This window comes from Acipenser ruthenus, chromosome 2 (genome assembly GCF_902713425.1).
Source record: "Acipenser ruthenus chromosome 2, fAciRut3.2 maternal haplotype, whole genome shotgun sequence".
Taxonomy (NCBI): domain Eukaryota; kingdom Metazoa; phylum Chordata; class Actinopteri; order Acipenseriformes; family Acipenseridae; genus Acipenser; species Acipenser ruthenus.
Window position 1 is genome coordinate 68,189,648 of NC_081190.1, and position 24,938 is coordinate 68,214,585.

The 24,938-nt window shown below is 39.7% G+C and overlaps 1 protein-coding gene across 3 annotated transcripts in view; it reads right to left on the reverse strand.

Annotated features, from left to right (window-relative positions):
* LOC117409242 (mineralocorticoid receptor) overlaps positions 1-24,938 on the reverse strand; it is a 133,728-nt gene that overhangs the window by 46,541 nt on the left and 62,249 nt on the right. For all 3 annotated transcript variants that reach the window (XM_034014948.3, XM_034014947.3, XM_034014950.3), the window contains one exon: positions 6,161-6,300. In XM_034014948.3, the coding sequence (XP_033870839.1) occupies positions 6,161-6,300 (140 nt within the window). The remainder of the gene's footprint in view (positions 1-6,160; positions 6,301-24,938) is intronic.

A 24,938-nucleotide genomic window follows, 5' to 3' on the forward strand; every position in this document is an offset into this window, starting at 1 on the left:
TATTACCCCTCGGCCACAATCTGCACGGGTTTATTAATTATTACTCCTGGCAGAGGACGAGCACCGATCTCGCCTCTGCCAGGACACGTTTTAAAAATAAACAAAACAATAACACGGCGCTCGCCGACAAATACAATAATAAATCATAATAATAATACAAAATAACACAGGGGCAGAGGGGGACCCCGATCTAAAAGTAAATAAACAATGTACAGGGCTGCTCGCCCTGTTACACTACCTACAAGCTCCTGAATGCAGTTTAGCTTCTGCGTGTATGCTGGGAGATAGCACTTTGGATGGGTTTCAGAAACTAAGGGAGACTTTTGAATTTGAAACATTGTAGAAAGAAGTTATTTCTCTGGCTAAGGAAAATTATATTGATGAAGAGTCTTTACAATGCAACCAAAACCAAAACGACAACGTCTACGTCCTGCGCATTTCAAGGAATGTGTTATAGAACATGTAACTAGTGAAGAGGCATCCCTGTCGACTTCAGAGGAATACCGTGTCAACTTGTACTTACCAGTCATTGACAGAATTGTGACTTAGCTGAAAAACCTATTCAGTGAAAATAATACCATTATGAAAGGCATCAGCAGTTTGTATCCCAGAAGTGATACTTTTCTCAACACTTCAGTGCTGAAACCATTTGCTGAGTATTATAAATGTGACATCGACAGTGTAGAAACTGAGGCTAGACTTGTGGTTCGTCTGAAAGTCAGATATGAAGATAAAGTGCACACAAAAGTTGATACACTGTTAAAGTTTACAAGTCTACTGCATAGCCACAAGATTGCTTTCCAAGACCTGTACAAATTGTGTGTCATTGCTATTACTTTCCCTCTATGCTGAGCGTACCTTTTCATGCATGAAACGTTTAAAGACGTATCTGCGAAAAACAAATGGGCAATGAACATCTTTCTCATCTTCATTCTTACTGTGGAAAGTGCCTTGGCTAAACAACTGGACCTTCATGCTGTTGTGGACAAGTTTGGTTGTAATCACAACAGACAAATCCTTATCAAGCTGATGTAGGATAAAAAGTAAGTAATACGGTGTCACAAAGACGGCCGGAGTGGGTGGCGTCAGACCAGAAACAGGAACACAAACGACAGAGAGATGGGGTTTTGGTGAGGCTGAACGCGTGATCGCGTTCAGCATTTAATAAACAGACAGAAAATAAAAGGTTTGAAACAACAAAACACGGGACACGGCACTACACGCCAAAATAAATAGACATACAAAACGGACTAACACTAAACAAACGGTGCACGGACAGACAGACAGACACGGTGAGTACAAACAAACTTATCTTTACGTTTAATGATTTTACTTATTTTAACTCTCCTCTCTCTCTCACCCGTTCTCCTCTTCCGAACACCCAACCCCTAGTGCAAGCAACGTGCGTCTATTTATACTGTTTGTGCTGGGATTCAATTACTAATTAATTACTCACTTGAATCCCAGCACGTGAATTCATTACGTGCAACCCCGTGCCACACATTATACACATTTTATCTGCACGTGAAGTGATGTGCCATCCTCGTGCCTAAATATAATTATACACTTTCTAAATACACGTGAAACACAGACCCGTTTATATCCCGTGTACCAATCTATACACCGACATTAACACACGCAACATCCAACATACAAATGCACACAGGGACGGGGCACATTGCCACATATACCCCCCCTTGTGCGCAGCACACATGGCCTCAACGGCCACCTCCCCCCTTAAAAACCCAGCAGTCCAGGACAAAGTCTCGGGCTGGGAAGGGAGGCTTCAGTGGGCCCATGGCTGGCCATGCTGTCAGCACCCCTGCCGGTAGTGGCACGGCTGACAGCATGCTGGTCCCGTCCTGCAGCGAAAAAGCTGCGGGGGCAGGTGGTCCCCCGACCTCCCCCTTCTTCATAGCCGGCAGCTCCCTCCTGTGGGGCTCCGGCCACAAGAACTCCTGCAGCGAAACTGCTGCTGGGGAAAGTGGTCTCCAGACCTCATCCCCCTTCTTCGTGGCCGGCAGCTCCCCTTTCTGGGGCTCCGGCCACCGTACTCCCTGCGGAGGTACGGGCAGCAGAGGCAGCTCCAGCTCCTCTGCTCCTGGCGGTGGTGGAGGCAGAGGCAGCTCCAGCTCCTCTGCTCCTGGCGGTGGTGGAGGCAGAGGCAGCTCCAGCTCCTCTGCTCCTTGCGGTGGTGGTGGCGGAGGCAGAGGCAGCTCCTGCTCCTCTGCTCCTTGCGGTGGTGGTGGCGGAGGCAGAGGCAGCTCCTGCTCCTCTGCTCCTTGCGGTGGTGGTGGCGGAGGCAGAGGCAGCTCCTGCTCCTCTGCTCCTTGCGGTGGTGGTGGCGGAGGCAGAGGCAGCTCCTGCTCCTCTGCTCCTGGCGGTGCTGGCTCCCTCTGCTGTGGCGGCTGGGCATGTGCGCGCCGTGCTGCCTTCAGCAGCATAGCGAGAGGCTGCTGGGGGACACCAGCATCCTGCCCTTCTCCCCCCCAAAAATTTTCAGGGGGTTGAGCCTGTAACTCCTCCCCTTCTGGCTCTTGGGACTGAACCAGCAGGCATTTTCCCTCTGCTGGTGGCTTGGGTCCCAGGGCTGTGGAAGCCCCGACTTGCCTCCCTTTGGGCTGTGGACGCACCGACTCCTCCCTTTTGGGCTGTGGACGCCCCGACTCCTCCCTGTTGGGCTGTGGACGCCCCGACTCCTCCCTGTTGGGCTGTGGACGCCCCGACTCCTCCCTGTTGGGCTGTGGACGCCCCGACTCCTCCCTGTTGGGCTGTGGACGTTCGGGCTCCTCCCACTCAGGCGTAGGACGTTCGGGCTCCTCCCACTCAGGCGTAGGACGTTCGGGCTCCTCCCACTCAGGCGTAGGACGTTCGGGCTCCTCCCACTCAGGCGTAGGACGTTCGGGCTCCTCCCACTCAGGCGTAGGACGTTCGGGCTCCTCCCACTCAGGCGTAGGACGTTCGGGCTCCTCCCACTCAGGCGTAGGACGTTCGGGCTCCTCCCACTCAGGCGTAGGACGTTCGGGCTCCTCCCGCTTGGGCTGTGGACGCTCAGGCTCCTCCCACTTGGGCGTAGGACACTCGGGCTCCTCCCGCTTGGGCTGTGGACGCTCAGGCTCCTCCCATTTGGGCTGTGGACGCTCAGGCTCCTCCCGCTTGGGCTGTGGACGCTCAGGCTCCTCCCACTTGGGCTGTGGAGGCAAAACCAGCAGGCATTCACCCTCTGCTGGTGGAGATGGGGACAGCAGGTACTCACCCTCTGCTGGTGGAGATGGGGACAGCAGGTACTCACCCTCTGCTGGTGGTCCTGCTACCTGGGCTGCTGTTCCGTTGATGGTTGCCTCCAGGTAGCTGAGGACAAACTCCACACCTTCCTCCAAGGTGTTTGGGGTGTGTTCCTCCTGAAAGGCCTCCCATCTCTCACTGTCCATCATCCACAGGGCCCGGACGACCATGGGCAGAGACTGGGCCTCCAGCCCAGCATTCTCCAGGAACCAGCCCCGCAGTTTGATGGCGTCTTCTGCCATTGATTTTTTGTTTTGTTTTGTTTCCCCAAAACAATATTTGTAATCTTTTTTTTTTTTTTTTTTTTTTTTTTTTTTTAAATCCAGACCCCTCCTGGTCTGACGCTTGGAGGCGCGGCTATCCCACGATGACACCACGTGTCACAAAGACGGCCGGAGTGGGTGGCGTCAGACCAGAAACAGGAACACAAACGACAGAGAGATGGGGTTTTGGTGAGGCTGAACGCGTGATCGCGTTCAGCATTTAATAAACAGACAGAAAATAAAAGGTTTGAAACAACAAAACACGGGACACGGCACTACACGCCAAAATAAATAGACATACAAAACGGACTAACACTAAACAAACGGTGCACGGACAGACAGACAGACACGGTGAGTACAAACAAACTTATCTTTACGTTTAATGATTTTACTTATTTTAACTCTCCTCTCTCTCTCACCCGTTCTCCTCTTCCGAACACCCAACCCCTAGTGCAAGCAACGTGCGTCTATTTATACTGTTTGTGCTGGGATTCAATTACTAATTAATTACTCACTTGAATCCCAGCACGTGAATTCATTACGTGCAACCCCGTGCCACACATTATACACATTTTATCTGCACGTGAAGTGATGTGCCATCCTCGTGCCTAAATATAATTATACACTTTCTAAATACACGTGAAACACAGACCCGTTTATATCCCGTGTACCAATCTATACACCGACATTAACACACGCAACATCCAACATACAAATGCACACAGGGACGGGGCACATTGCCACATACGGATTGCTCATTTTGGCCACATTATGAAAAATAACTATCTGTCTGCCACCACTCTTCCAGAATCCTGGAGTCTCAAAGCTCTTTTCAAAATGGCCGCTCTAGTGCACTGGGGTTTGAGATCTGTCCTCTAAATCACTACATAAGAGCGATTACAAAAATAAATATTTCTGTTCCGTACCACATCATGTATCATTATTGTTGTGTTACCTGTTACCAATAATCCTTATACTATCAGTGCACTAGGGCAGGCATTTTGAAAACAGCTTTGAAACAGACTTTAAAGTTATAAGTGTAAAAAGCTGTCAGGATGTTAACAATGAAAATAAAAAATACAGTTACGTTATTTAATCAGTTGTAGCAACACGTGGGGATGTATAACGCTATATTTTTTTTCAGAACCCCATTACTTACTCTTTAAGTACAGAAAAATGGTAATTCATTGACAACTGGTAATTTCTACATTGAAATGAACAAAAACAAAAAAAGCTAGATGCCAAGTAAATCCAGTATGTCCTGGTAAGGGTGAGAAAACATTCTAATTCTACCTCAAGCGATAAGTTATACAGAATGCAGTTTTAAAAAATACAAACAAAAACATTCTTTAAATATCTCATAATAATCAATGACAGCTTTGTGAATAGAGTCCCGAGTCTAACATGAACTAATTAGCACAACTGCAAAATTCACATGTATAGGTGTGAAATTTATTTATTTAGGCTCTAAGTAAAGATTCCATTCCTAAAATTATTTCTCAATTTTATGAGACTATTCAAATGGAAGTGACCAGTATGAAATCAGAGCTCTAGTCTGGCTTTGGGAATCGTTTTTACAGTTAAGCTAAAATTTCTTCTACAATACGGAACTTTAACATACTAACAGACCTATGATTGCTTCAGGTTCAGCTACGATTTTACACTATGAAAACTAAAAGAACACACAGACTTGACTAAATATAAACAAGAATGTAACTTACATATAAACAAGAATGTAACTTACATATCCAGCCACAGCTGTAAATACCACATTAGAGCTATCATGAAAAGGTAATGACCTACATCCACTGTATGTACTTACCTTAACGTGCAAACAGGTTCCTAATTATACCCCCAGATTCTAATACTTTCAAGGACTTACTGCAAAAGAATGTCCCAACCGAGTTTCCTCACAACTCAGAAAGTGTTTCTCAAAAAAAACAATGCAACTCTGAAGTGTGACTTGTGAATTGTCGGTTGTACTATATGCTCATCGTGGGTGATATGTATCACACACATGGGGGACAATAATGTTTCTCAAGCTTATTTCAAAGCCTTTTTTTGGTATGATTAATTTCCCACAGCACAACCCTTTATAACAATGCACCATACGGTATATCTGCAGATCACTACTGCATAGCCTCCAACAGTTTTCCTAAAACTCTACTTGTTTCTTTTCTATATATCATTACTGACTCATCCACTTGAAAAGCAAAACTGCTGCATTAAGGTCAGGTATAGTAACCGAGTCCACAGTGCACATCTAGCTAACCAGCTACAGTACATATTAATGGAATTGTCAAGGTTTGCACTGGGTATCTTGTTTGTTTGATACACATCATCACTGTTTTTAATATGGTTTAACATATAACTTCAATTCTTAACTTATTTAGTATTGATTGTAAAAGATGGGTTTGTCTGAATCCTGGTCCTGGTTATAATGTCCTATTTCAGATCTCAGTTAACCATTGTTAAAGATACCTAGGCTCAAATTTGCATAGTGACCGAATTACTCCACCCACTAGAGGGAAGGTCCTCCTGAGAAGGACTAGGGAAGTGCAATGGCTGACTATTCACACAAGCCAATATATTACATGACAGAGAAGACATACCTTCTACGGCTCGTTTGAAGAAAACCTTGCAGCTGCCACAGGTAACGACCCCATAGTGACATCCAGAAGCCTCGTCCCCACACACCAAGCACACCTTTGCAGGGGCTGACGAACTGGAAGAGGAATTTCTCATTGACGAGCTGGAAACAAACACGCAAACAAAAGTTTACCAGACATACAGATAATTACTTATGCAGTACAAGGAATCTATATTCTAGTCAGCCCGCTGGGGCAGCTGCAAAAAGAAGGGAAATTACTTCTGTGGCGAAGAGATAAGCAAACACGAGTTCAATTTTAAGTTTCTGTAGGCTTCTTTGCAGGCATCTCTTAAAAATCACCCTCAGTAAACCAGCAACTTATGTACCACATCCTTCTACCTAGTAGTGCTCTATCCTGTGTCTTAGGCCTAACATAGTCAAAACATGAAGGGACCTATTCACAATATTTTAAGGACTGAATCCTAATAAGAAAGAACCTTATTTAAAAACCTTCTTTTCATTTTTAACTTTAATAAGGAATTTATATTAGAAAAACCCTTTTCCAGTTTATTAGTAGTCAGCAACATCTGAAAGGTGTAGTAGTCTGACAGAATATGGGACTTCCTGTTACTATGCAAGCTGTGATCTTGACATATGAAGGTCAGAAGCATAGCAGGTCAGAATAACTAAATCATAACTAGAGCTTCTGTTTTTTGTTTTTTATTCATTTCATTTTTCAGTGCTTATTTTCAGTTTTATGTAAATTGTTTTTTTTTGGTGCTTTCACTTTTTTATAGACTATGAAATTAGACACACAGACATACACACACAACAATGATGCATTTTTGGAATATACAGAATTTCTGTGATCCTCTATGTTGTCTGCTTACATCTAGGCCACAGCATGCTGTTCATTGTGAGCGATGAGCAGCCCCCACCTGTGCAGGTAAAGAGGCCCTGGCTTGTACACGACTGACTGCTTGAGGTCAAGCTAGGTAGGCTGTTTGTTTACTGAATGTACAGCACTATATACACTACGCTGTTTTTGGCTCATCTTTGTTCCCAGCCCCATTAAATCAATCTGGTTTACAGTCAAGTACAATTACTGAGAAAATGGGACTGCGCCAAAAGTCAGCTTAACTCGGGAGGAATACTTGAATACTTGGCTCTAAAGTGAACCATGAGCTAACTGTATGGGACTGATGCAAATAAAATGTCCTGAGATTGAATTAACTTTACACACTCAGATTTGTTAAGTACGGCAACTAGGCCTATAGTGTTAACCACAGCATGCCACAGTGTATGAAGCATGAAAGAATCAAACTTTCTAAAGAACTTTCAACAAGCCCGCTGTTCGTGTGGTTCATATGGCTATGACATTATAAAAAGACAATTTACATGATCCTTTTTGCGTACCACACTAAACATAACATTTTGTTTTCTATTTCATAGATAACCTATCCTATACAATTTTTATTGTTAATCTTGCAGTTTTAATGACTGAACATTATATAAATAAGTGCAAGTGTTACACAATATAAATATGCTGAAAAAATGTAAGAAGAAAGTATCGCGTTTGAAACTATTTTTTCTTTATTAGCTCCTGGAGTTAAACAAATCAAACCCATGGGACAATCCATACACACCTGATGTAAGCATTGGGATTATTAATCACTTAATATTACAATAACAACTGGGTAGTTTGCCAAACCTTATCGCCACAAATAAACACACCTTAGTTCATGGGTTCACTGGTTAATATAACTGTTAAGCAAATTCAAACATTATCCTTAAATCCACCCTCAAATGCCATTAAAAAAATAATCCAAACATTTCAGTAAAGGCCATTCCTTTGGTTTTGCAGTTTGTGCAACTGCATGGGCATTGTTTGAAAGAAAGGTGACCTTGGCCAGGCAATGTTTTCTAAGCACCTGAATAAACAATAAATTATATGCCGTTCTTCAAAGGTTTGTATTACACTTGCTTCAATGCAGGCCTCTTGCCAGGTCCTTGTAATGTGGCTGGAGCCTTAAGGTAATTAAGGCTTCAGCCACAGAATAGACCCACTCCAGACTTGTTAATTTGGAGAGTGTCAGACAGGTGAGGCAAAAGATGTGAGTCTAAATAAACCGAGATAAATCAACTGCCATAGAAATATATACTTGAGTATACTGTTTTATACTGTTTGTCTATTTTGTTTTGGCCCATGTGCCATTTTCTTTTGTGTTTTATAACAGTGTTTCTTTGTTATTATTTAATAAAAGTACTGCTTCGGAAGTTTAGTCCTTTGCCTTTTGTTATTGCACTTCTTCCTGGTGCGTGACGTCCTCTCACACACCACTCAAGCCCATCTTTGTGACAATTAGACAGAGACTTTTGATATTTCTTTTGTAAAGTGCCTATATAAGTGAAATTATTATTATTATTATTATTATTATTATTATTATTATTATTATTATTATTATTATTATTATCCAAAAAACATAAAAAACATAAACATAAACAACAGCTGTCCTATTTCTGGATTAATATTGTTGCCCCTTTATAGTTTTATATTTATTTACACAGAATTATACAGAAAAACTCTAGCATTTGCTGTTAAATTGTTTGAACCAACTGCTAAATCACAATAGAGTCAAACTGCATTTAAAAATTATACTGTATATTTTCTTATCCGTTTCCTTTAAAAGTGTATCCTTTACTGATGGTTTTCATTGCCGTTTTAAAAAAAGTATTCTCTTTTATGAATAACTTGTCTAATTAAAACAAAGCATTCACTGAGTAACGGTTACATTCTCCTTAATTGTAAATACTATACATACAGTGCCTTGCAAAAGTATTCAGACCCTTGACCAATTCTCTCATATTACTGAATTACAAATGGTACATTGAAATTTCGTTCTGTTTGATATTTTATTTTAAAACACTGAAACTCAAAATCAATTATTGTAAGGTGACATTGGTTTTATGTTGGGAAATATTTTAAGAAAAATAAAAAACTGAAATATCTTGCTTGCATAAGTATTCAACCCCCACACATTAATATTTGGTAGCACCACCTTTTGCTGCAATAACAGCTTTAAGTCTTTTGGGGTAAGTATGTACCAGCTTTGCACAAAGTGTCGGAGTGATTTTGGCCCATTCTTCTTGGCAGATTTGCTCCAGGTTGTTCAGGTTGGTTGGACAATGCTTGTGGACCGCAATTTTCAAATAGTGCCACAGATTCTCAATGGGATTGAGATCAGGACTTTGACTGGGCCACTGTAGGACATTCACCTTTTTGTTCTTGAACCACTCCAATGTTGCTTTGGCCTTGTGCTTGGGATCATTGTCCTGCTGAAAGGTGAATTTCCTTCCAAGCTTCAGTTTTTTAGCGGACTGAAGCAGGTTCTCTTGCAGTATTTCCCTGTATTTTGCTCCATCCATTCTTCCTTCAGTTTTAACAAGATGCCCAGTCCCTGCTGATGAGAAGCATCCCCACAGCATGATGCTGCCACCACCATACTTCACTGTAGGGATGGTGTGTCTTGAGGCATGGGCAGTGTTAGGTTTGCGCCACACATAGCGCTTTGAGCACAAAACCTTTTCCCACATCGCAGCTGGGTCACTCTCATGCTTTCTGGCAAACTCCAGACGTGCTTTCAGATGGTACTTTTTGAGTAACGGCTTCTTTCTTGCCACCCTCCCATACAGGCCAGTGTTATACAGAGCTCTTGATATGGTTGACTGGTGCACCATTACTCCACTCCCAGCCACTGAACTCTGTAACTCCTTCAAAGTGATTGCTGGCCTCTCTGTGGCTTCTCTCACAAGTCTCCTTCTTGTTTGAGCGCTGAGTTTTGAGGGACGGCCTTTTCTTGGTAGTGCCTGGGTGGTGTGATGCAGCTTCCACTTCCTGATTATTGATCCAACTGTGCTCACTGGGATATCCAAACACGTGGATATTATTTTGTACCCTTTCCCTAATCTATGCATTTGTATTACTTTATCTCTAACTTCTGTAGAATGCTCTTTGGTCTTCATTTTCCTTCAGATTCACAGCCAGACCAATGATCCTTCAACAGTGGGGGTTTTATCCAGAAAATGTGACAGCAACTTTAATGGTTCACAGGTGGAGGCCAATGGTAAGGTAATTGTGTCCTCGTTAGGGCAATTTCTTTCATCGGTGTAAACTGGGAGCTTCCACAGCAAAGGGGTTGAATACTTCAGTTTTTTATTTTTCTTAAAAATATTTCCCAACATAAAACCAATGTCACCTTACAATAATTGATTTTGAGTTTCAGTGTTTTAAAATAAAATATCAAACAGAACGAAATTTCAATGTACCATTTGTAATTCAGTAATATGAGAGAATTGGTCAGGGGTCTGAATACTTTTGCAAGGCACTGTGTATATTCATTGCGTTGCATACATTCGAGTATATTAAAATGGTGACGGAGGGAATGAGTTACAGTATGCTAAGAGAGTCAAGACAGAGGAGTAGGAGAGGTGAAAGTAACAAAAAGTACATAATATAATGCAAACTCATCTATTAACAAAAAAATAATCTATTAACAACAAACCAGCATACCTTAAAGGTGGGGTGCAATGGCATAAAAAAAGTTGTTGTTGAGTGCAGCTAAACTTTCTATACATGTCCTGAAAGTTTAATTCACATTCGTTACTTATGATGTGAAAAAAGGGCACATTTGTGGTTAGACCGTTTTCAGAAACCTTCGAGACCTCTACCCGGAATAGCGCGCATGCGTAACGTCACACCAGGACATTCGCTGGTGTAAGCAAATGCAGTAGATGGAGGACTGAAGTGAAAGCGATGTTACCGGTTTGGATGTTTTAGCATCTTAAATCAAACAGATCAGAAATGTTGGTCTTGTGCTTCAAAAAAAAGCTTGTTTACATTTGCATTTACTTCTCTCTCTTCCGTGGTGTGTTGTAGTCTGTTGATGGTAGAGCAGCACATGACAGTTTTTCTTTTTTGTGTCAGAGTTTCAGGTTTTTTAATTTGAATTTGTTTCTTGGCAGTATTTTCACACCTGCTTTTACTGAAAACCTTGTGCCAAACATCCTTATTCAGACAGTGAATTTATTTTGAAGAATATCATTTGATTGTTGCATCTATAAGAACATAAGAAAGTTTACAAACAAGAGGAGGCCATTCGGCCCATCTTGCTCGTTTGGTTGTTAGTAGCTTATTGATCCCAGAATCTCATCAAGCAGCTTCTTGAAGGATCCTAGGGTGTCAGCTTCAATAACATTACTGGGGAGTTGGTTCCAGATTCCCATGATTCTCTGTGTAAAAAAGTGCCTACTATTCTGCCTCCTGTAAAAAAGTGCCTCCTGTTCTGAATGCCTTTATCTAATCTCCACTTGTGACCCCTGGTTTGCTGACACCCTTTAAACATAAACAAATAAACAAAATAGAATACAGACTCTACCGTCTTTGCTTCGAGACACAAAGAACAAAAAAAAGGTGCGTTCCCCCAGTTCAGGAACTCCGTACAAAATAGCCAGTCTCTCGTTTCTTCACTGTAGGCTTTTTAAAAGCCGAGCAATAGACACAGAGTGCATCGGATCTCCGTGGCAACAGATCAGCCGCAATTTAACATGCAAAACAAGTACAGTAATACCTGTCAACAAGAGAACCAGAGGTCTCCTTTTTTGGACTTACTGCACAACTTTCTCCGAACAAATCAATATAATAATTCTTAAATATACAGTAAATAATACTTTATTCTTAACTTGTAGCCTATTAGAATCTGATATAGCCTACATCAACATCATAAAGTAGCCAAAGACATTTTTTGCAGGTCATATGGGGAAAATAATAATAAATAAATAAAACTGAAGTTTATGTTAAGATTGGTGGCCGGAGGCAGAAGACCTTACGCGGGAGTGTCCTGATGAAATCGAGAGACTTCACAAGAATGCATGCGAGAACGTGACATAACGTGATCGTTTTATCACATTATTTATTAATAATGTACATGGGAGGTTGTTGGCTATATAATCACGTCACTTTATACATATTTTCATCAAACAGTAAGAGATAATTATAATGAAATGATCGGATCATGCCCTTACCCTCTGCACCTCTCTTCCTGGCAGCTGCTCGAGTCCTAGTGATTTTACTTTTTTTACTAGAAGAAGAAGATGCTGCTGTCCTGCAGGTACCATCCGGATGGTACTGCATCCTTATTTAATTTAACTTTTTTAACAGCACCCATCTTGAACATCATTGAATTAATACAGCTGTCTTCGGTACAGTGGGTGCTGCAGATGCAGCTGCTGTTGGGCTTAGCATCCCAATCCCTGGTCCTCCTCACGAATTTCACCCATTGCCGGCATCATACCGGCTCTTTAGAAAACTCGTGGAGAGATACCAATGGCCCTGCTGTGTTGGAACAACCATATACTACACACCTATTTACCATGGTATCTCTCCCCTGGGTGCTTTGTGTTTTGGTGAGCGGTAATGCAGGAAAGCAGCGGGCGTGATGGCGAGCTTGTCCTGGTGTGACGTCACACATAAATTAGTCGCAGCTTCGAGTGAGCTGGACTTTTCATAGAGGAGTCAACTTCAGAGTTGTTTTTTATACACTTAGCGTTAAAACCTATATATTAAAACTACACAGATACTTTTATTGACCTACCAACAGTATTATACAAGTGAATTCTGAAAAAAATGAAAAATCATTGCATCCCACCTTTAAATCAAAATTATATTTACAACAAATAATAAACAGCATACCTTAAATTGAAATTCAATTCTGTATTTGAGCTGTGTACAAAAAAACAGCTTCTCTTAAATGGAAATTCAATTTACGCAATGCGGCGGAAGATCTTTATTTGAGCTCCACCGCTTATTTAAATACATTTTACTTGAACTGTGCAAGCACAAAGTGTCAATCATTCCCCTCAGCCTCGCCTACTTCCATTGAGGAAATCGGGGCTTGCTCTTGCTGTCTGCCGACATGTTCAGCCAATCACAGCTAACTTTAGTTGGAACCCAGAACTGATACTCAGCAGACGAGTTCTGGATGGGGGCACCAAGCTTTGCCGAAGGACCGGGCTGAAGTTAGTTACTTATTCCAGATTCGAGGGCTGAAGTTAGTTACTTATTCCCGATTTGAGGTTGAAGTTAGTTACTTATTCCCGATTCGAGTCTGAAGTTGGTTACTTATTCGCACAGTTACGTATTGAATATTAGCTCACATTCTAAGGGGGAAATCACATAGTCTGGATGTGCCACCTCAAGTAGGGTATCATTTTAAAGCTTGAGCATTTCTCTTCAACATAAAGTACATTGCAGAGTGGCACAAGCAGGCATTCACAGGCTATGCCGTGAAATATACACATACACCCTTCTTTTCCTGCATATTAGCGCACATTGTGAGGGCTTTGCCACCTCAAGCTGGGTGTGATGTTGAAGGTTAAGCAATTGTCTTGCAAATAGAGTATGGTGCATGGTGGCATGGACACAGCTCAGATGAAGATCTTGCACCCCCTTGCGTAAACTGAATTTCTATTTAAGGGAAACTGTTTTTTCGTACACACCTCAAATAAATGCAGTTTTTTTGTCCTTGAGTAAATTGAATTGCGATTTAAGGTATGCTGTTTTGTTGTTAATAGATTATTTTTTTGTTAATAGACGAGTTTGCATTATATTATTTACTTTTTGTTACTTTCACCTCTCATACAGGAGTGCAATTAATGCACGTTAAAAAAGAAGTTAACTGCGATTAACTGACAGCCCTAATGAAAACTTGCTGAGCCCCCGAACTTATATATTTAAAATGTATGGAAAACAAGGAATGTTTAATCCTAAATTAAACCAATTTCCTTATGCTAAGCAATCTGTCACTCAGTAATTGGATTTGAATGGATATATTCCAGAATGCTTCAGAAAAATGTATTTAACACTAGATCTTTCTAGTTGTTAAACCATCGTCTTCAACATCCAAGAGACATTAACCATTTTCCTGCTATGGTATTATTTAACCATTCCCAGTTTCTGTTCTGTAAGGTAAAATATACACACACACACTCACACATTAAGTAAGTCACAAAGGAGCCCTGTTCACACTTCATCAAAAAGATACTGGTAAAATTAGTTTTGGTTTAGAATATACCGATGCATTAATATTTCTGTCCTAACACACTTTTCAATACCAGTACAAGACAGACACTGTTGTGATATAACTGTCCACATTTAAGATGGTTTATAGCGATACACTTACATCAAATATATTCTGTATTACACCAAGTTACTCAACTCCACTGACTCTCAATGGTGACCTCTGTCACGCTGCACGCAAAGTGTTGTGGGATATAGAGAGCTCGGGTGAAGATTTTCTGTTGACAGTCAGTGGAGAGGTGTCAGATTGGGCTGCTTTGAGCTTATTTTATCGTTGTTTAAAAACATAAAAAACCTATGAAGTCTATTTTATTCTTACCCCGGGTGTTTTTATGTAAAACATAACCTGTGGAAATGACATACCGTAATCTATAGTTTAGTTTACTGAAAACTAAACATGTCTAGCCCTAAAGGCTGCTTGAGTAGGATAGCTGGCACAGAAATAGTACATTTACTCATATTTGCAATTTTATTTCTCTGTGTGTGTGGGCCCCCCTCTGGCGTTGGGGCCCTGGGTGCTGACGCCAGTGTAACGTTGGAAAATGCATCCCTCGGTCATACGGGCATGAGCAATACCTGTTTCAGTAGTCCCCATCTCACTCTTTTGTCCCACCTACTTATTTTTTGCATCCTGTGTAGAATGGCCTCTTTCAAATTATTTCAACTAGCGAGATTCAGTTATATAGTTGTATTGACACACAGTTAAAACTGATTGCATAACATCTTAATCATTTGCCTCCCTATGCTATTTGTATATTGTACTTATGTCCTGTATTGACTGTACTTGACCTATGTAAAAATAATTTTCTCCAGTGCTTTAAATGGGGCGGTACTCACCGGTACGGAGTACCGCCACTTCTTAATTTCAAATATTTGAGTTGCACTTTGGTGCTTATCACTGACTATCTGCTCATTTTCTTTTCCAAACTGTCAGCTGCATTTATGTGACTTTCTAGTTGTTACTTTGTTGTCCCAGCAGCAGCTGCAAGATTTACGTCACAGCAGAGCATAGACTGCAATTCCCAGAGTGCATTACAAAACAACTGCAACTCCCAGAGTGCATTACAAAACAATTGCAACTCCCAGAGTGCATTACAAAACAACTGCAACTCCCAGAGTGCATTACAAAACAACTGCAACTCCCAGAGTGCATTACAAAACAACTGCAACTCCCAGAGTGTATTGCAAAACATTTTGAATGGTCCAGGTCAAGTCGCTATTAGACGCAGTACTGATTAGACGAGGTGAGCTGGACAGGGAGAGAGGGAAAGAGAGACAGCTGGACAGGATGCCTGAGAGAGAGCTGGACAGGGAGACAGACAAAGAGATGGAAAAGGAGACAGAGACAGAGGTGGAAAGGGAGACAGAGAGAGAGCTGGACAGGTAGACTTAGTCAGAGAGAGAGCTAGACAGGGAGCCTGCGAGTACCGCCACTTTTTTTTCTATTTCAAAGACTGCTTTTCTCTGAATAATTTCTGTTATTTTTTGGGTGGGGATTTTAAACATGCAACTATCACAGTTAAATGAATAAATCTGACTTCGAAATCTGACTGCTTTATCTTCACTGATGTCTCAGACAATGCTGGTGATCAACCATTGACTCTCATAAGATTCTATTTTGTTTTTCTTTTATTGGTGGTACCACAGAAGAATATGTATAAAGGTCTTGTTTTAGAGTTAAAATTAAACTACATGAAAAGAAAGTTCCCAGAATTAACCTGTGTGGCAAATCACCTCCACTGACACATTCAGCTTGCATTTTATCTAATTTACAGGAAGTACTTTTCCAAAAACTACCAGGCCTTGAATTTGCTGCAAAAAAAAGCTGATCATTAACAAAATGCAGACTGCAAACTAAAACAAAAATAACAAGCTAATAGCCCGACTAGTCACAATACGACAAACTGATATCAGAAGCAGCTCGATTATTTACTTTATTTAACATGTCATTAGCTTGAATCACTGTGTTTGTATTGCTCTGTATGTTGTTTATAGTCATAAATCATTAATGTGCCTTTGCACACATACAGTAGAGCTGCAAAGCATTTACTGGTATGTTCTACAGTATACAGCAGACGTCATGGTTGGAAATGTACACACTATATTCATTAGTTTATATCAGTGAGCTAAGATGTGTGTAGCTAGCAGTCTTTAAACATTAATGTAGGAGACAGTTTCTGCCTATATCAGATTCATTTCCTGTATATATACTTTTTTTTTTTAATATGTAGTGGACGCCAATTATTTTTATTGTTTTCTCCCCAATTTAGTAATGTCCAGTTATTTTTAGGCTCAGCCCACCGACGTCCAGACTATAGAGCGCATCATGCAGCGCCTTTACTGGATGCGCCACTCGGGAGCCCTCCATAGCTGTACTTTATTTGAGAAAAGGCACTATTACTGATCAGGTTCCTGTACTAACATGCAGTAGCATGAAAGCTGTCCAATATGCTATTTTTTAACTAGATTCCAATTGAGATTTTGAGATAGTACTGTAATAACGCTGCAGTGTTCCTTGGCTAGATTCACACCTCGGTTACGCACACTCTGGTCATTTTTAAAAAAAATCTTTTTCTGATCCATTAGAATATAAATAGTAAAAAAAATATATTTTAAAAAAAGATACTGTATATATAATAAGATACTGAATAAATATATCAAATGAAAGAGATAGTTCTTCAAGCATGTGGTCAAACAAGCAAAAGACTTAGGGTAGCTACAGCAAAAAATCCAGAAAATGTCAAATTAACGTCTTACACATTCCACAGAACAGTATCCAATGTAATGTAAACTGTTTGAACGTTGACCGACAGTAGCATCTTGTAAGATCAAATGAATAAATATATAACAAGTCATTAAGTTCAACTGATGACACTCACTTTATTAGAAGCAGGACTGATCCAAAAACATCCACAGATAATTGCATTACAGGGGAGAGGATATGTCAGTGCTTTTTAGGATAAGTGTAGGAAACTCAGACAGACGACTAGATTAGAACCACTGTTTGTTACTCAATGGCGAGTGTGTTGAGGGCAAGTCAAAATGGTGGCTTAGTCGAAAGAGACTTGTGTATTCTAAAATGTTTTCAGAAACAAAAGGGATGTCTCTAGCTTTCTCAGAATAAAATTGAATTGGATGAAAAAGAGACTCACTGGAAAAGCTGGCTGCCATTTTAACAGACAGAGATTTTGACAAAGTAAAACATTACATTTTGCTTTAATTTTTTTAATCCATTAGTAGTAGTGTGGTTCTTCATAATTCTTTTTGCTCATGTGAATAAAAAAAGACATAATTTTATTTTTCTAAAAAATCTGTATTATTAGGCAAATTCCCATCGATCTTGGTCTCTTTTTAAAATGGATTTGGATCCAGATGACCAAGGCTATGTTGAAAACAAGATTATTTTCTAACAATTCATGTCAGGGAATAGTAAATGTATTTTTCTATTCCAGTCAAGTACACTTCAGTCTAAATGTTTATGGCCACAGGCTGCAATGACCACCATTCACAGAAGCATGGAAACAAGTCAAGCACAGGATCCAAATAACCAGTTTAATGTACCCTGTGTTCAGAAAGTGTACAGTTCTAAACTGTAAACTAAATTCTAACTCATTATTCTCTTCAGGCGTGACTGATAGTCAAGACAGTATTTCTGTTTGAGATTTCTATGCAATTACTATACAAGTAAACATCAATCGTGATGAACACTGGGACGCCTAAAAAAAAAAAAAAAAAATCCACAAAACTTTCAACATTATAGTAAGTCCTGGGAAAAGGCAGAACTGAAATCTGTTGAGAGATGCCAAAAGGTTGCACAAGTAAGCATCTACATATACGGTTGAATGACTTGCTGAAGGCTGTACGTCAGTAACCAAAACCACAAGAGACGTGCTCAGGAGAAAAAGCCAGCAGCCTGTTGGCAGTGCACCATATTGTTATTACCCATCCAATACACCTTGCACTAGAACTGTAAAGCTGTGTTTATTTTCCAGTCATATTGCCCAGACATATTTAACACATATGCTTAGATTATAGGTTAGATTATACTGCCCACTACTGCCACTAAACCATGTGTATATCATCAGTATACTGCTCCTCTTTAAGATGAATCCAATTAGTTAATTCCCAGACAAAAAGTTTCACTCTGCAGAAGTGTGAACAAAAGAGTCCTGGATGGCTTCTATGAAAGTGCTTGTCAATACAGTCTGTGTGGAAAATGTAAAGGAAAATGAAGTGTGTTCGGAAGCAGAACTCTCTCCATAATTTATTTTGACAACAGGAACAAACGTCAAAGTACAGTATCCTTTCATTATATTAGGTATGGCATAAGGAAGACTTAATTTTAACTTTTCCTCTGGCGTTTGTATCACTGCCCAAATTGTCTTGATGAGTCACTGTCCCTTAACAAGCAGATGAAGGGCAAAATATGAGTCAGGGTTGACCATATGGCTGGTTGTTAAACTGCACAGGCATTTACAAGGACTGGCCGCAGGGGAGCCTGCTGCAGAGTGACTGGCCTGGCATGAAGAGCTTGAGAGTAAACCGAGGAGGATTTTTATGCAGGAAGGACAGACTTGATCAGCTGGGGGATGAGTTATTCCTATGCAAGATGTAGGGGTGAGGGGAGTATAATGTTTCCCTAGTAAAAAAATAATTTAGAAATTCAAGAACAATTCTGTTTATTTTTAAATAAGGATGAACTACCTCGTATTTAAACTATATTGGAAGCTATTATCTGACTGGTATTTGGGCTAAATACCTTAGCCTTTGACCTAGATAGGAAGGTTTTTAATTCGTATTTAATTGAAGGGTTTGGTTCAGCATTATAACCCTTGGCAACATAACACTGCCTTAATTTTTCCTTCTCAATATGTCAGCGGTCCTTATTTATTTCATTTAAATACCTTCCCATTCATTGTGTAATTCATGCTCATATTTATTAAGAATAAATACATCTATTTACAGTTCTCACTATTAGGTTTCAGGAAATAGAAAGAAAATCAAGTTATACAGCAGTATATGGTATTGAAAACACCATTATAAAGGGTGCTTTGTTTCCCAGGTGGTCACGCAATACCTATATGTGACCGAGCAGGTTTAGGCCAGCTATATACACTACAGTATATTATCTTTGATCTTGATTAGATGAATGCAGTAAGCCAAGATTATTGATGGCATCATGTCTTGGTGTACTATATCTGAAAGAATATGTCAATCCAGGATTCAATCCGAAATTCAGTCCAATCCTGGCTGAATCTTGATGTGCGCAATCCACCCTAAAAGTACTGCATGTAAAACCTCAGAGAGGACAATACTGAGTTAAATCATACACTGCCTTTAAGATGAACCCCATAATGTGTTTGTAGCAGGGTGATAGTAAGCCCTGCTGATTAAATGTGTGGATTTATTTTAGAACAGGGTTTCCCCCTCCGCCCGTGTTATTTCGTATTTATTTGTTTGTTTGTTTATTTATGTATTTATATGACGGTGAAGCACCGTATGTTTTGTTAGTGTTTTGTATTTATTATTGTTTTTATGTATTTAGGACGGCGTAGCCGATTGTTTTGTTTGGTAGCGTGGATGGGTAGTCCCATCCACGGTGATTTGATAAACTCGTGCAGATTGTGGCCGAGGGGTAATAGACTAATTACTAACCAGTTAAACCCCTCGGCCACGCTATAAAAAACTGCAGCTCTCTGCATTCGGGGGGGGGGGGGGGGGGGGGGGTGTTAGAGAGGAGAGAGCGAGCAGACCGCCAGAGAGCAAAAACAAAAACGAAAACGAAACTAAAAGACAACCTTAAGGATCAGTGACGGCTATTTGCCCAGCCTGATCGCATTGTTTGTGTTCGTGATTTTGTTCTGTTTAACCTTTTCATTTTCACTCTGTGAGCAAGTTTCTTTTTGTTTAAACTTTTGATTTATTTTTGTTGTATAAAAATAAAATGGCGCAAGCGCCTTTAACTGCAGTACTCCCTGGTGTCAGTTTCCCTTCCTGCTTCTGCCGTGACGTCACCGCCCAGCCACCCTGTCACAGTGTTTAATGCACCTTTTGTGTTTCATTACATTTTACTAGTGTAAACAAGACATGGGTCACTGCCACTTGCCACATCACCATTTTTCATTAAGCCCTGTATTACACTATAGTTTATGCTGTGGCCCACAGTATGCTGTAAATCAAAATCTTGAGAGACGTTAATATCATTTATAACAATAACTATACAAAAAAATCCTTCATTTTAAATTAAAATGACACTGCAGTTTAGATCACCGGAAATTGTATAAAATCCAATACTCTTACTTGCTTTATAATGTGTGGAATGAAAACTCATGAAAATAGCACAGAAGGTTTGCATTAAAATAAGGGTGTCAAATTATAAACAACAACCAAATAGCAGGTTAAGAACACAGGCATTGAACTGTTTATTGATATCATTTTATTTTAACCATGATCCATTAAAAATCTTGGACTGATGTTACAGTGTCTTCTGGTCATTGTTAGCAGCAATTTACTTAATTTACGTAAATGTTTAATACACTTTGCAAGGCTTTGTTCTAAAATATCCAGTATTTCAAACCACAATCAGCTGGTGAAAACATTGTACTCTCTCACTAAGGCTACAATTAAAACCTTATGAATTTAATTATAAACTTTTGCCTTACAAAGGATGTTGCACAGTACATTGAAGACTATCATTAGATTTTTTACATCATGCACAATGGAGAGCAACAAGCAAACAGCATACCCAGAAACACAATAATTATTAAAAACTACCAGCTGCATGATAAGATACAACAATTTAATACATTAATTGTTAATGTTATTGGCATTTTGTTAACAGTACCAATTAAACAGTATCTTTTACTTTAAAGAACACAGAATACCTTCTACAGAGTTGCCTTAAATATTAAGCAGCGGGGTTCAGAAAAAAAATATAGCATTATATGTACCCACATGTTGCTACAGCTGTTTAAATAACTTACTGTCACTTTTATTTTAATTGTTAACAAACATCCTGACAACTTTTTACACTTATAACTTTAAAGTCTGTTTTAAAGCTCTTTTCAAAATGTCCACTCAAGTGCACTTTGATTTGAGACCTGTCCTCTAAATCACTGAAGGAAGAGCAATTTAAAAAAAAAAACCCAAAAAACAAACAAACAAAAAAACATAAGTTGATCGTTATTGCTGTGTTACCTGTTTTTTGACAATGTGGGCAATAAACCTTACTTTTTTTTTTTTTTTTTTAATCTAATTTTGTTATCTATCTTGCATTCATTCAAATTCAATGACAAAATGACTGGCAAATCACACAGTTCCAAATTACGTTACATTGCTAAGCAGATATAATTCACTGAATGCATTTGTTAATTTTAGGTCTAACATACTTTCTTTATATATATATATATATATATATATATATATATATATATATATATATATATATATATATATATATATATATAGATAGATAGATAGATAGATAGATAGATAGATATACTTTCTCATTGAATGACTTGTGTGGGATTTTGACCTCGAAAATACAAGTAGTTTCCTTAATACAACACTATGTCAGCTAACTCATAGTAACATCACAGAAGTGACATTTATTACAGATATGAATATACAAAACTAGGACTTTGTAAAAAAAAATATTGCAGCACTCCATCAAAGAAAACGATTCACCCAATCCAGTGCTCTACCTAATGTGGTGTGATTTAATTGGTCCCTGCTCAGACAGCTGCCCACATGTACATGAATGGAGTCTGCTGTCCTGATGACCTATTTATACACTGGACCACAGATCCAGACACGTGTCAGGCCAATGTGCCCTCTGCCCTGTACTGCTCAGGCTGCTTTCCAGTAATGGTCCCCTCATTGAGAGCAATGCTATCAGAAAATGCATAAACCATGGTAGCTTTAAAGTACTAATGCACAAGATTGACAGTGCTTGACAAACAATAATGCATTTGCAGGCACATTTAAAGTTGTAGTGGCATTTTTTTTTTAATTTTTTTTTTTACCAAAGCTAGAAAAAATAGAGGTCTTTTCTGCCTTGTTTAGATTATAGATCACATGGCACTATTTTAAAGAACAGCAGAGGCTACAATCAAGTCAAACTATTGGCCTGGTTAAATTTGATTTGCCTTTCCTTATCAATGGAGATTAGACATCATGAAAATGAAATCTTCAAATATACTCAGTAGTACACACAGTATACAGAACAATTTACAGCTACAATTCAAGTGAACGAGCAAAGGACGTATGATGTTTCTTAATTGCTGTCTGGTCTCACACCTCAGATATACAGAACAACAGTGCACAGTGTTAGGATGTCTAACACGTATCTCTGGTCATACCGTCTAAGCAGCAACATTTCCATTTCCTGTTCTTGACATAAATTAGTACCTCTTCTGCAATCTGCACGTAGTCCTCTGGGGTCCAAAACACTTACTTATGTCCCCACAACTGAATACTAAGCTCTTTTTGCATGTAGTTATTTCCCTATTAAAGATAATACCTAATTAGTGTAATTCATTTAGTTCCATACACTCAATCATAATATTCAACAGAACTAAAAACATTTGTGATGCACACATTCTCCACCACTACTATAAATAGCAATATATAAATAGCAATATATACAGTGGTTTTCAGAAGTATTCACCCCCTACCAATAATGTCACATTTTGTTGAACTACAAATAATGTATGCACAGTTTTTCAAACAAACTTTTTTTTATTCCAAGCTGTAGTTAAACTGAACACTGTTATATAAGGAGGAGGTTAAATGTCAGCAAAACTTGCAAAGAAAATGTACAAAATGAAATTTACTGGTTGCATAAGTATTCAGCCCCTTAAGTCAGTACTTGGTAGAAGCACCTTTTGCAGCAATTACTGCTATGGGTCTTTTTGGATGGGTCTCTACTAGCTTTGCACAGTAGGATGGTGAAATTTTTGCCCATTCTTTACAGGAAAATTGCTCCAGTTCTGATAAGTTTGTTGGGGATCGTCGATGGACTGCAATCTTCAAGTCTCCCCATAAATTTTCGATTGATTCAAGTCAGGACTTTGACTGGGGCACTCAAGAACATTAATTCTCTTCTTGTTCAATCACTCCAGTGTGGCTTTGGCTTTGTGCTTCAGGGGTCATTGCCCTGCTGAAATGTGAATTTCCTCCCCAGTTTCAGAGTCTTGGCTGACTCAAACAGGTTTTACTCAAGGATTCGCCTGTACTTTGCATCATCCATTCTCCCCTCTATCCTGACAAACTTCCCAGTCCCTGCTGAAGAGAAGCATCCCCATAACATGATGCTGCCACCACCATGCTTGACAGTTGGGATGGTGTTGACTGGGTGATGTGCAGTGTTGGGCTTGTGCCAGGTGTAACGCTTGGAATTTAGACCGAAAAGTTCAATTTTTGTCTCGTCTAACCACAAAACCTTTTTCCACATGTCTGCAGTATCATCTACATGCTTTTTCGCAAACTCCATACATGCTTCAAGATTAGGCTTTTTGAGTAATGGCTTCTTTCTTGCCACCCGTCCATACAGGCCAGCTTTGTGTAGGGACCGGCTTATTGTTGATGTGTGAACACCGACTCCCATCTCAGACACAGAACTTTGCAGATCTCTCAAGGTCATTGTTGGCTTCAGAGTGACATCCAGAACCAGTTTCCTGCTTGCCCATCCGCTCAGTTTGGGAGGGCGACCTGATCTGGGTAGTGTCTGGGTGGTATGATGCATCTTCCACTTGTTAATGATGGACTTCACTGTGCTGAAAGGGATAATCATGTTTCGAAAGTTCCTTGGTCTTCATGGTTTCTTTGTTGGATCATTATATGAGTTGCAGCTTGAAAGTCTTTATATACCTTAGGGAAATTATCTACAAGTTAAGCCACTTTGAGTACACACAGGCTGAAACCATTTCATAAACTTTATGACCTTTCAAACAAATCATTTACACCTGAGCTGATTTAGGGCTGCAGTAGCAAAGGGGTTGAATACTTATGCAACTGAGATTAATCTGTTTTTCTCTGTAAATCTTACTTATTTATATTCTATATGCATTTTTTTAAAAGTTTATCAATGTGGAGTAGTTTGTGTAGATTCTACATTTAAAGTCTAATTTGAAAGCGCCGTGGAGTGCTCAGGTGCCAACAAAATGTGAAACCTTTGCAGGGGGGTGAATACTTCTGCAAACCACTGTATACAGGGTACTGTATGCACAATTGGTAATAATAATACATGTTTTGCTAAGAATGTTCTGCCTATATATTTTATGTTTCACCTTTTGTTATCTAATTGCATCTAGCAGACTACCAACTACCAGCTGACTGGAAAGAAATTGGCTGGTATATTGGTTTGGTGGATTTTTCAAAGGGGATTGATTAAGTTACACCCAGATTGCAAAATGTTTTCCAAAACCTGTTTTAGTTTTCTGACAGCATTAATTTAAATTAGCCTGCAAAACAGTTTTTAGAAACTAGTTTTTTTACTCTTTAAAACCATGTAGTATTGATATTTGAAAATAAACAAAATGGTCTTCTTCAAGTTCTAATTACAGGGGTTTCTCTGTTTCTATAGGGTAGAAACAGGAAAGGCATTTCATATTTTTTATACAAAACAACGCCACACACACACCCTGCCCACTTTTCTGTTTTACTT